The sequence below is a fragment of the Ovis aries genome, chromosome 11 (genome assembly GCF_016772045.2).
Source record: "Ovis aries strain OAR_USU_Benz2616 breed Rambouillet chromosome 11, ARS-UI_Ramb_v3.0, whole genome shotgun sequence".
Lineage (NCBI taxonomy): Eukaryota > Metazoa > Chordata > Mammalia > Artiodactyla > Bovidae > Ovis > Ovis aries.
The window spans coordinates 33235553-33248150 of record NC_056064.1 but is presented as its reverse complement, the minus strand read 5'-3'; the positions used below and the strand labels follow the sequence as shown (position 1 = coordinate 33248150).

At 49.4% G+C, this 12598-nt stretch overlaps 2 protein-coding genes across 6 annotated transcripts in view; one reads left to right on the top strand and one right to left on the bottom strand.

The window, feature by feature from the left end:
• Positions 1-60: 60 nt before the first annotated feature.
• Positions 61-9643, bottom strand: ZSWIM7 (zinc finger SWIM-type containing 7). 2 transcript variants are annotated; one of them, XM_042256702.1, is made up of 5 exons: positions 9526-9643; positions 7586-7607; positions 6583-6685; positions 2448-2587; positions 61-1219 (listed from the first exon to the last, which is right to left on the bottom strand). In XM_042256702.1, exons 1-5 carry the CDS (start codon positions 9614-9616, stop codon positions 1192-1194), a joined length of 384 nt encoding a protein of 127 aa, XP_042112636.1. In that variant the 5' UTR covers positions 9617-9643; the 3' UTR covers positions 61-1191. The 2 variants fall into 2 exon arrangements, with proteins under 2 accessions (XP_042112636.1, XP_004012774.3); XM_004012725.4 differs by having other exon boundaries at positions 2483-2587.
• An 81-nt stretch (positions 9644-9724) lies between these two features.
• Positions 9725-12598, top strand: part of TTC19 (tetratricopeptide repeat domain 19) — a 29332-nt gene continuing 26458 nt past the window's right edge. For all 4 annotated transcript variants that reach the window (XM_060395474.1, XM_004013320.6, XM_042256700.2 and 1 more), the window contains exons 1-4: positions 9725-9943; positions 10023-10135; positions 11451-11561; positions 11988-12026. In XM_060395474.1, the coding sequence (XP_060251457.1) occupies positions 9775-9943; positions 10023-10135; positions 11451-11561; positions 11988-12026 (432 nt within the window). In that variant the 5' untranslated portion in view covers positions 9725-9774. The remainder of the gene's footprint in view (positions 9944-10022; positions 10136-11450; positions 11562-11987; positions 12027-12598) is intronic.

Here is a 12598-nt window from a genome sequence, read left to right as displayed (position 1 = left end):
CTGCAGAGCTCACCTACCTTCTGTTCCATATCCTGAAATAAGTTCACACCCAGGCCTGTCCTGAGTAGAGCCTTGACAGGTTTTATTTGCCGCACCACCACCTAGGAGATGGCTGTGCCAACCACAGAAGCTTGCGCCATTGTGACCTTCCACACATTCATTCCTTAGCACCTCCTGTTTCCGGGGTACAGGGTTGGGAGTACCTAGGCTGCAAGACCATCCACTTCGCCTGTCTGGTGGCTGGCTCAGCTCCTCCTGCAGTAACCCTGCAAGGACGTGAAGCCCCAGAGAGACGGGAAAAGCCTGTCCTAGGATCCTGTTCAGCTGTGGATGGTTGTCACTGGGGGAGGTGCCTGTCCTGTCTCAGCTCCGTCTCGTGTTCATTTCCTTCCATCACAGCTCCTTTGCTCTCTCTTGGGGTCCAAAAGAGTCCCATTCCTCTCCCACCTCACAGCCTCTGGAGATCTGCCTTTTTTCACTCAGCCTGGAACACCCGGCAGCCTCTCTGGCTGCCTCCCTCACCCGCTTGTTACAAAGCTCAGAAATGCTCTGAGCAGACCTGCACTTCCTTGTTCTAGGTGCTACCTTTCCAACAGCACAGCCTATTTAAGCAACTGTTTTGGCCTCAACACTGCAAATGTCTGGAGCCTGCTGAAACCAGCACCCCAACGTCTCTATCTGCTGCTGTTGTAGCCACATCCCTGCTCTGACCTTTTACTGCAGAAAGACTTTCTGGGCCCAAGAGAAAGAACTAACGCTTGCGCATCTAAACCATCGTACTGTCTCCTCTCCCATTCTAGCCTCTTAAGGACTTGGACTTTGAAAATCTCCTTCACTGTGGATGCGACTTGATGTTAGGCTTTGGAGTCTAAGATGCTTGATTACATTTGGAAATTTTTTACTCATGGGGCTTGGAGGCTGGATTTTTCGCGAGGGCTTCATACTGTATACATGTCCTGGCTCTGGAGTCCAGGGCAGAAGGGGACACTAACGTGAAGTCTGGCCCATGTCTCCTCCACGTGAACCACGCGTAACAGGGCGCATGTGTCTCTGGACAGGACTTCTACTGTGAAAGATGGTCAGTGATGCTCCGTCTGCACTGTTATGCTTCCTGTGTCTTCTCCGCTGACAATATGTCAGTCAGTTGCTTGTCGGAGACACTCAGCTGCTGACAGGTCCTTGTGACTTGACTCAGGTAAACTGCCAAGAGGTGCTTGCACTAGGACAGACAGTACACAAGCCAGTTAGCAACGAGGAGGGCTAGGCTTCACGGAGCAGGAAAGGAGCGGGGCACACACACCAGGGGCCTGGAACCCACTGCCTAGAACTGCAGACCAAGGTTAGACAGGTGTCTACTTTCGAGGAGTCCGTGTGGACAAGGAGGTTTTATCAGTACTTGGCTTGCTGTTTGGGGCAACAGTGTAGATCCAGCAGGGACAGGTGAAACCAAGTGAAAACCAAGACAGGCTCTTTATGTCAGTCCTAAATTATACTACTTTCTTCCTTGCCCTCAGAAAGCTGTTAACAGCAGTGGCTAAGGTTCTTCAAGGTACAGTGTTGCTAAGAGCATCTCAAGGATTATCTCATTTAAATCTGACAGCCCCCTGGGGGACAGGGCTTATCTTCAGTCCTTAACCACTGGACAGCCAGAGCAGGGATGGCGGGACCCTCACTGTCTTGCCTGTCTCTCTCTGAGGCATGATCTGTGCTGGACCTCACACCACGGGGCACACACCACTCTAACCCTTGACCTCACACTGCGGGGCACACCACTTGGGCTGATGAGGGCCTGGCTCCAACCCTGTCGTTTTTTAGGTGAGATCACTGAGTTGAGCCTCCCTGTCAATGGGAAAACCCACTTGCCACCTGCTTCCTGACAGGTGTGACAACTGTGTAAAGAAAGGAGAGTGTGGGGCGGATGCTGTAATTTTCTTCCTTGGCAAGACTGGAAAGATCGCTCCCCGCCCTCAGGTGGAGTAGTGGTTCTCCTGTGGACTCGGGACGGATGTGAGGAGGTCTCATTCCTGCCTGACACTCTGGGCTCCTATGAGATCGGCCGAGGCACCAACATGCTTTGCTGCCCCCGGTGAAAGTCAAGCGAGGCTGAGTACCACGCTGTCCAAGGGCAGTGGGAGAAGTGCCTCGTGGCTGGAGGTCGGGGCACACACACTTGCCAGCATCCAGTTTCGCTCATGTTTTTACTGGGCCTGATAACTGCCCAGGTGCCAACTCTTGAGGATTACTTGCTGCCTTCCTGAAACTTCATCTCTGACCTTTTAAATTAAAACAAGAAACTGGCATAGTTCCTAAAATGCCCCTGTGTTTTGGGAGGGTAAAGCCAGAATAGATGACTGACTAAAGTCAAGGACAATGAACTACTGTTTCCACACAGAGTAAATCCCATGTAGGGTGCAGAACGAGGTTCCCAGCACCCCCTGCCCCTTTACCAGCTCGGCCATGGCCGCGGCCCATCCGTCCTCACCAGGAGGCTGTCCCCCTTCCTCAGCACGGAGAAGGCGAACGCCGGGCACGAGCAGTAGTGGCAGGAAGCCAGACATGTGTACGTTCTCCCGGAGCTTCCAAGCACCTGGAAAGGGGAGGACAGGTGGAGTCAGACCTGAAAAGGTGAGCGGGGAAACTGCTATTCCCTTTGAATGTACCTGTGTGAGGGTGCAGGGCTGTTCTCCGAGGGCCTACCTGCCCACGGGACCCTCCTGCTGCCTCAGTGCCCTGCCCTGACACCTCCACACGCAAAACAGAAGCGTCTCAGGTAGGCTGAGCCCTCCATACGAACCGCTGTTTCTCCGCCTGGGGATTCAGAGGGTTGACTGGAGAGACAGAGAAGGCTCCCCACACTGTACTTGCTTCTCAGCCTTTGTAGTTATTTCATAGCATGTGTGTGAATGTCTAAAGCCTCCACCATACTCCTAGCAGGAGTCTGAGGACAGGAAAGGCCCAGTGGGGAGTGGGAAGAACACGTGGAACAGAGACTCCTTTAACGGGGTGACTCAGCTGCCATGGGGAGCGGCAAGTCCAGGTCTGCCCACTCACCTAGCAGGACGGGATGAGGGCAGGGACCTGGGAGGGCCGGCAGGAGGCCACGTTCAGAGCCAATGGCCTTGCTGTCAGTCAGGGGACACGGGGGACCCTGTGTTTGGAGGGTGGCTGTACAGACCTGGAGAAATGGCTTGTCTCCGTCCTCACCCCCAGGTGCCAGAGACAGCAAGTGGAGGGCTTCGTTCCTAATGTCCCACTGGAGTAAAGTTACTATCCTAGGGACCTAGAGACCCCCTGCAGTGGGTCAGTGACAGGGAACTGCCCCTGGGGGATGTGCCCCAGGGCATTCACGTTTGTTTCAGGCTCTGAGATGACAATCTACATAGAAAAAAGGAATGTCAGTGCTCCTAGAATTGTTTCCTGTTTTCCTCACACAGGTAAGACTTCCACTGAAAAATAGCAATGTTGAGTCAGGTGTTGTCTCTCCAGCATTTCGCCTGGTACAGGCATGTCGCTATGGGTTTTTGTTTGCCAAGTCAGGAGGACTCCTTGGGGGCTGCAGGATGACCAGAAATGGCCGGTGACTGGGTAACAGGACGCCTACTGAACCCATCACACATTTCAGCCCCATTACAAACCGGACATTAAAAAAGTCACACCACACATTTCCAGTCCTGAGGCGCTGACCTGTTTTAACTGGTGAGCGCTGGGGGTGCGAGGAGGAGCTGCCCTTTGCCGAAGGGAGAGCGTGAGAGCAGACTAGTTCGCACTCAGTCCCGCAAGAAAACCCACCAACGTCCGGCAGGGACACCAACAATTCTTGGGTCTCTAAACCATGACCAATGATTTCTTCTTCTCTCTAGATTTATGGTTAATTAGGCATAAGCCTCTGGGATTCCACACAGACTACTTCCTCCTTATGGTGGGTCCCTAGACAATTACTCTCTGCATGAGGCTAAGTGCGTGCCTGGCCACTCAGGGGTGGGGAGAAGTTCTGCAGAAGTTCCCTGGCTGGGACTTAGGGTGTGCAGCCGCCTAAGGCGGTGAATACGGTAAAGAGAGTCATTTCTCAGTTGGCTTCTCTATCTAGAAGTGGACGACTAATGAACCTGATAATCGGGCAGAGATCTGAGTCAGATGTGTTTGGAGCTGGAAACTGACCTCAGGGACTGTCTAATTCACCCTTTGCGGAAAAAACCACCTCCTCTTACAGGAAGTGCTCCAAGCTCGCTCAGTTGGAGCCAGGAGGGTCAGTCCCAGAGGGGAGCCTTTACAAAAGGAATGCAGGCAGGATGATACTCAGACCCAGACTGGACTTGCCCACACCTCCTGGGAGGAGTCTGCTGCGGCTGCAGTGAGGCTCTAAGGAGACTGGCCCCCTGGACGGTCATCCACCCACAGCACAGTTTACTTTATGGCTGCTCCAAGCCCTCAGCATCCGTCACAGTGGTGAACTGTATACGATTCACCGTTCCTTGAGTTAAGTGCCTCTCGGAAAGAGGCTGATATGTCCCTGCCCTGTTACATACAGGCTGACTATGTGACCTGCTTTAGCCGGTAAAGTGTGACTGGCCAGGCAGAAATGTTCAACATGGATACCTATGATATCCTGACTTCTCTCTGCTATGAGATCCACAATGTCCCAGACACAGGCTGCTCCATCGCCTGGGATCCCGGGCCACGATGTTCTGGATCAAAGCTGCAACTGACTCTCGATGGAGATGGACAGGGAGTGAGACATAAATCTGTAGCTTTTAAATTTAGGGGTCATTGTTTCAAATATAACTTGGCCCCTCCTGACTGATGCGTCCCCCTTCCTAGGAGGACTGAAGTTTATCAAAAAGCAACTCAGGTGACAACATGAATGTGACTTCAGGGTAATTACCACCACACCTAGAGGAGGTGAGAATGTTAGAAGGTCGACCTATGGAACGATAACTAGCTGGGTAACAAGGCAACATCTAACTCAACCTTTATCATCTCACAGAACCTCTGAATTAAGCCAAATTCCTTCCATATTACTATATACAGTGAAACCACTGAGGTTAATTGGAGGGTGTCTGTAAGGTTTCTACAACCTCATTTAATTCAAAGTCCAACACAATTCTAAGAACTTTGCATTTTTATGATAAATAAAGCAACATGACATAATACAGAATGTGAATGATGAAAACTAAAACAAGTCACGGTGATCGTGGGAGGAATAATAAGTCAACGATAACTGAAATATTGCCAACACAGTCTTTGAGATTTTAACTAACAGCAAGATCATGCTTGTGTGGGTCAAGTGTTCTGCTGATGTTGGAACTGAGACAAGAGAATCTGAAACTAAAAGACATGGGAAAACTCAGAAGCCCTTTTTGACAAGGGTATGTTAGCTACACAAAACCCCAAAATAAATACACTAGGAAAGAAAATGGAATTCCTTCCTCAGGTACAAACAACATCGCTTAAGAGTTCTGATTCTTAATCTATGATGTTCACCAACAGAAAATTCTAATAAGCAGCCTCTTCTAAGTAAATACAACACAGAAGTTTTAACTGCAGCATTCAGCACTAATCACCCCAGCTTACTTCAGGCAGAAATGCACGAGGACGTGCCAGCTGGCTGCACCATCCTACTACATGGAAAAGTGAGTTCATGGGCCAAGCCATCCATGTGCCCGAGAGGCTTTGCTCAGTCACTTGCTAAAAATGAATCACCATGGTCTCAACTCTGAGACAGTCATAAGTAAACCAGAACCCCAAAGCTCAAAAGTTCCACCTTTCCTGGTCTTCAACAAGGCCTGGATCTCATACAAGAGCTGATGGCTGCTGCTTCTACCCCTGCCAAACACAAAATTTTGGAGACCACTGCCAACATTTTTATTTCATTCACAAGATCCCCTTCCCTGAATCCCAGCTGGCTTACCATGTCGTGGCTAAACTTGGGGTTTGGGGGGTGGAGAGTCTGGCCCGCTGTTGACATAGACAGGCAGGACCGTCTGCTAGCTATACAACCCTGCTGCCATAGGGGACTGTTAATTTTCTGCATCTCAGTTTTCAGCAAAATATCTTTCCGGGCTTTTGGTAAGAATTAGCAATACATGAAAGTAATTTAGAGTCTGATAGGAGTCCGATTTGTACTTTACAAACCTGCCTACCTTAAGGTCTGCTTGAACTAAGGTCCAAGTAAACTGCCCACATTCAGCACAGTGTGGCCTTCGTGAATGCTTCCAACAGTTCTGACAGATCATTTCTGTTAGATAAACCTTGACATGTGAAAGGACCTTAAAATGCATTTTGGCTTTTGCTTGTAAGCAAGAGACAAGGAACAGGGTGATCCCTGTAGTGTTAAATGACAGAAAGGGGAAGTTGGCTGTGATCAGCAGACCTGGGCAAAGAGCCTCCCTGGATCATTGCTGGTTCCACACGCTGCTCCCAGGTGGGGTTAACAGGCCACATCTATCTGACTGTAACTACTCACACTCTCATTTCACTAAGTTGGGTCAAGTCCTTTCAACTGTCCACCAGCTTTCATACAGATTCATGAAACATTTGTCCTAAGGGGATCTGGTTGAGATTATTCCACCTCTGGGTTTCTACCTGGTAAACACGCCTCCCGCTGGGCGAGGAGATTAAGGTGACAGACTGGCGGTCAACTAGGTCCAAGGCTTGGACGGCTGATGAGCCGAAGACAAATTTCAGCCTGGGAAGGAGAGGAGCCTCAGGTTAGATGATGGACTGAAAGCCACCTCTCCGACTCGACCCGAAGGATTACCATCAGCAGCTTCTGAAAATTTATTTTAATTTGGAAAAAAACATAATACAGCAAAATCCCACATAATCGACCGCCCAGAATAAATGTTAACATGTTGTTTATAAAGAAGACTCTTTATATGTCAGAGGCCTTCCTGTTCTTCCTCAATTTCTTCATTCTCAAGGCAACCACACACATTTCATATTGTTTTTATATTTTACTATACACAGTATATATGTGTATGTGCATACATACACACACAAACATATATACATATGGTGATGTTTTCTAAGTTAAAAACATGAACAGTATATTCTGGGCTTTTTGGCAACTTTTTTTCCCATTCAGTGTGCTTCTGAGAATGATGCACATATATATGTGTGTGTGTGTGTGTGTATGTGTGCATGTATATATATACATAAACATATATTTTAAAATTTAACTTTTGGATAATATTCTAGTGTATGTACCTAGTACATTTTATTTCTTAAATACGCTTAGCCTCTCAGGAAACAGGCCTCCCCAAGCAGTGTATGTGTAAAAGTTGTTGTTCAAGGGTCAAATGTCCTTCTCTTTTCATGTGTTAGTAGTATAAGAGTTACACCTTTTAGAATAATGTTAAAATACAGTGGCACTTAGGACAATAAGGGAGTGCCTTGTACTGTCAAGTACAGTGCTGGTTATTCACTTGAGACAGATTTTTAACAATCACATCAATAAAATATTATTCCTAACTTAGTAAGAATATTTTCTAAAACAAAAAAAGAGTTGATGTTGAAAGAACTGGCCTTTAAAAACACACATTAGTGGTTTATAAAGAACCCCAAATACAAAAGGATATATACTTACGATAACAGATGCTCATCAGGAACTGTAAAACAGGAATGGAAAGTAAGTAAATTGTGTTAAACCAGTGACCAGAGACAAAAACATTTTTAAAAGGATATTATAACCAAAAAGACTTATGTGTAAGATGGTGAACTGAACCTATGCATCAAATTTTACTCAATATTCCACTAAACAATAATACAAGAATTTTCTAAAATGAATAAACTCTCAAGGATGAGGACAGGGAGAAACACAGCTAAGATATGTTCAAAAATTATTTACAAGACCTGAGAAAACTGAAACAAGTTAGCAATAGGAGAGCCAAGCAACAACCTGATTTGCACTTCAGACTCTAATACACTCACTCCCTAAAAAAAAAAAAACCCCTCCAGAAATTGGTGGCACCAGATGGCTCTGGAGTGGGAATGAAGCAGGAGGGCTAAAATAAGACTGTGAAAGTAAGTTTAAGTTGGAAGGTAGTAGAATACTACTTTAAGATGTCTGAGTAAATATTTCCAACATATAATTCAATAACACCTAGCCAAACTATCAATTAAGTCTCAGGACAGGAGAATATGTGCTCTATAAAATAAGACAGTAAACTGAGAAAAAGAAAACTGTACAGTATACAAAACATTAAGGCTCAAAGTAGGTAAAGGGAATTCCCTAGACAGTAATGGTGGGGGAGATCTCAGGAGAGCACCCTGGAAGCTCTAGAAGAAAATGAAATGGACAAAACACCTCAGCATCTTGAGTAGAGGATTCAGAACACTGCTAAGAGTTTGAAGTTGAATTATGGATGTGTGTGTGTTTGTGTTAGCCACTTAGTCATGTTTGACTCTTTTCGACCCTATGGACTGTAGCCCGCCAGGCTCCTGTCCATGGAATTCTCCAGGCAGGACTACTGGAGTGGGTTGCCATTTCTTTCTCTAGGGGATCTTCCTGACCCAGGGATCAAACCTGGGTCTCCTACATTGCTGGCAGATTCCTTACCATCTGAGCTAAAAGGAAGTTATTGAATTAGGGATAAACATATAGAAAAGTAAACAACCAAACAAATGCAATCATGACAGTTTTGAGAGGAAGCAAAAAGTTACAGTAAAGAAGTAGTCATCACTTACTACATGGCTCAGCTGTGACTATATTTTACATCATATAAGTGTAAACTCAGAATACTGATCTAAAGAAAATTATCGTCGAAGGAGGGGGCTCAGGAAGAGTGTATGACTGTCTAAGAACAAAGATTTTTAACTAGAAGAAAATGGCTCTGAAAAACGTGAATCGGTGATAGTAGTCTCTATGAGCCCCAAGCCTCAGGGGCGCCCCCTTCAAGACTCTCACACTGTGCTCTTCACACACAACCCTTTCTGGCAACCACTGTTTGAGCTGTCAACAGACTGGTTTCTCCCCCAAGCTTTTTGGGATTAGAGGATGTTCGAATACCTGGCTCGCCTCATCTTTTAAGCACATGTACTGCTTTAGATTTAACTGAAATGAGAAAAGTTGGCTTCCTCCTCTCAATTCTTTAAAAAACAAGTCAAGGTAAATCCTTTTCAAAGTGCGGTCCTTTGCAAACAAACGCCGCCCAAGTGAACCAGCAAGGTTCACTGAAGCCTAACCGATGTTTTGGATGGTCATTCAGATGGCGGCGGTGGCGCCAGCTCTAACGGGGACGCGCTCTGGCCCCGTGCGCTTGCGGCCAGGGGAGTCTGGTCACAGAGCGTCCTCTGCTGGTCAGAGGAATAAAGGCACAGCCACAGCGTCCAGACCCCTCAAGTCCTGCATCTGGGGCCCTGAAACAGTCACTCGTGCACAGAGGTCAGGAGGGGAACCTTTTGGAACAAACACAGACCGCGGGAAGGAAGGGCTACAGGCGAGTTAAGAGGGCGGAGACCTCCCCAGTGGGCCCGGACCCCCGAACCCCGTCCCGCCGGCGCTGCTTCCCGCGCCCCCGCCCATACTCGGCGCGCCGTCCCGCACAGCCGCCGCCATCTCGCTCAGCAGCTCCTCCACCACAGCTGGTAACGTGAGAGGCCCAGTCGGAGCCGCCATGGCGGTCCCGCGTTCTCCGGGGCAGGGGAGGAAGGCGAGGTGACGTAGACTTGCGTCCCGGCGCATGCGGGCGGTCCGGCCAATCGGCGGGCGTTCGGCGCCAGGGGCGGGACTTCCGGAGCCCGTGGCCGCAGTGCGCAGAGGACGCTCTGGGGGCCATGTACCGGCGTCTGGCTGTGGGCCTGGCCCGAGGTCTGTTGCGGGTGGCGGAACGGCGGGGCCGCTGCTACCCGGTGTGCCTGCTGCCCGGGCCGCCGGGAGTTCGGGCGCCGCCGTGCCGAGGGGCGCCGCGCGGCCGAGGCTCGGGCCTACTGCCGCTGCTGGCAGGTGAGGGGTGCAGGCCGGCGGGCCGGGCGGGCCGGGCTGGTTGGGCTGAGCACGGTGACCTCAGTGCCCCTTCCTGCAGCGCTCGCCTGGTCCTCGAGGCCCGCGGCGGCGGAGCAGGAGCGACGGGGCGCGGGCGGGGCTGCAGCCGGGGACGCCGAAGCCGAGATCATCCAGCTGCTGAAGCGAGCCAAGGTGAGGGGCTGCAGCACGTCCCTCGACTACGGGGACCCGGGTGGACGGAGTCGTGGGGTCCGTGCGTTGGGCGCAGGTGGAGGCGGCGCTGCCGGTTGCGAGGTTGCGAGCGCGGGGAGAAGTGCGCACAGGCTGAGGGGAGCGAGGCGGGCCTCTTCTTCCTGAACGTTTTCCCCTCTTCCCGGGGTGCCGGGTCTCCTCCTTTGCGCTGACCGCCGCCTCATGCCCACCGCGTCCACCCGAGTGCCCGCACACGGCAGGTGCGGCCCGCATGCCAACTCTATTTGAGGCTTCAGCTGACCCAAACGAACCTGTGGTCTTAGGCACCCCTCCGACCCCTTCCCTCAGTACCTCTTCTTTTCTGTAGTCTGCCCCATTCTGAGAACTTGTGTGGTACCTACCTACCACCTCCCATATACCAAGAATCCAGCAACGAATTTTTGTATTTTGCCACCAAATCCAAAATCTCGAACCTGTCGCCTCTTCGGTGTCTCCTCCTGTCGCCCTGGCCACGCTGCCACAGCCTGCAGTCTTGTCTGCCCTGTTGCCCCCTGCCATCCAGGCTTGACAGCAACTGGATCATTTAAATGTAAATCAGCTGGTGTCATTCCGTGCCCACAAGCCTTGATTGACCCGTCACAGCGTTTGTGGTAGAACCCAGACTCCTTGCCCTGGCTGGTGAGACCTATGGTCCCACCCCATTGCCTCCCTACTTGGCAGTAACAGTCACCATCAGTTGACATCTGTTGACTTTCATTGTTTGAGTGGTTCTTGAAAGTCCGTTATCTTCAGTCTGTAGCACCTTCGCTCCTTCCCTGCTGTCTGTTTGGGTCAGTTTCCCCCATAGTTCCTTCCTTAGTTGGCTGTTTTTCTTTTTACCTCAATTTAACTGTCGCTTCCTTGGGCGGCTTCTCTTGACTCCATTTGAAGGAAACCCCTTGTTCCTTTCTCTTGCCTTTCTTCGCCTGTATCATTGGTTGTGATTGAGCCCCACCTGTCCTGCAGGAAGAGTGGAGGAGGATGTAGGGCCAGCAGCTCCGCTATAAGAGCTCGTGAAAAGTGCTCACAATCCTGCTGCCTATGTCAGCCAGTGTGCTATATCTGTGGCCATGCGGAGCTGCAGGGGAGCCCCTCTCCAGTCCCCACTGCAGACACCATGCCTTTGCAGAGCAGGGATTCAATAAGTGTTTGAGGAATGAATGACTAGCTTCCCTCTGTGTACTGGGACACGTAGCCCATACTCGCTTCTGTCTGGCGGTGCATGTCTCTGTTCTTTTCGTGTTTCAGTTTCTTTTATTTTGTTTTCTCTTTTCAGTTATGCATCATGAAAGATGAGCCAGAAGAGGCAGAGCTGATTTTGCATGATGCTCTTCATCTTGCCCACAAGAGTCACAACACGAAGGCCATTGCTTACACTTATGACTTGGTAACTCCTCTGACCAGTCTGAGCCGCCGCCAGTGGTGCAGGAGAAGGGCTGTTAGTGTTCCTGATTAGTATTCCTGACCTGCAGGATGTCTCTCTGGGTTTTGTTTTTACTAAGTTTTCTTTAGCTTTCCATTTTTATTACCCTTGAACTGTCACCTGTAAGAAACCTCAACCCCAGACCGAAAAGAAACAGTTAACATTAATATTTGTGTTCTCAGTGAAGAGTGGATCTAGAATTGTTATCATCAAAGTCTATGCACGTACTCTCACCCCATTGCTGAACTTTGCTTCTAGCAGATTAGCAACAGTTTCTGGACTGTTTTTTTAGATAGAAGGTGAAAGCAAAGGGGAGTTTTCAGTGTAAAGATTTTGAAGTAAGTGGAAACAATGCTTTAAACTGAAAAACAACTTATAATCTGCTTTCAGATGGCGAACTTAGCATTTATAAGGGGTCAGCTTGAAAATGTAAGTAAATCATGTTGTAATGTTGTGAATTTGTGAATGGCTAGCTTCAAGGGACCTCTGCACATAAGGGTACAGGCAAAGCTTCTGTAACAAAGAGACCCCAAGATAAAGTGACTGAAATAAGAAGGAAGCGTATCCCTTTAATGCATTAGTCCAGAGGCGGCTGAATCCTGAAGAGGGGTGGGCACTTCTACCCCATGAAGTGACCCAGGAGCCCACATTCCTTCTAAGATGTATTCTCGCCTGAGTACGAGCACTGGCTCACCTCCAGCTGTGGGCAGGGAGAGGATGGAGGGCCAGCAGCGTCCTTGTGAAGTACGCTGTTGAAGCTGTTTGTGTAAACTGCGTGCATCTCTTGGCCGCAGCCTCCTCATATGATTACACCTGAAATGCAAAGGAAGGACCCTTGACCTAGTGGAAACTGAGGAGACTGTACCAGAAAAGGGTAGTTTGCAGTCTCTGCCACAGTGGGTTTGGGTGGGAAGTTGATCTCTGAAGCTGGTTGTACACATCACAGAGTAGTAGTGTGGTTTTCAAGTAGTAGTAGTAGTTTTCAAGGTGCCCAGAGGATG

Coding starts and splice junctions, on each gene's coding strand:
- ZSWIM7 (XM_004012725.4), bottom strand. CDS start 9,616: ATGGCGGCTCCGACTGGGCCTCTCACGTTACCAGCTGTGGTGGAGGAG. Junction 2,588..6,582: donor GCGGGAGGCGTGTTTACCAG/GTAGAAACCCAG, acceptor TCCCCTTTCCAG/GTGCTTGGAAGCTCCGGGAG. Junction 1,220..2,482: donor GGAAGGGGGACAGCCTCCTG/GTGAGGACGGAT, acceptor TGTCTGTCCTAG/TGCAAGCACCTCTTGGCAGT.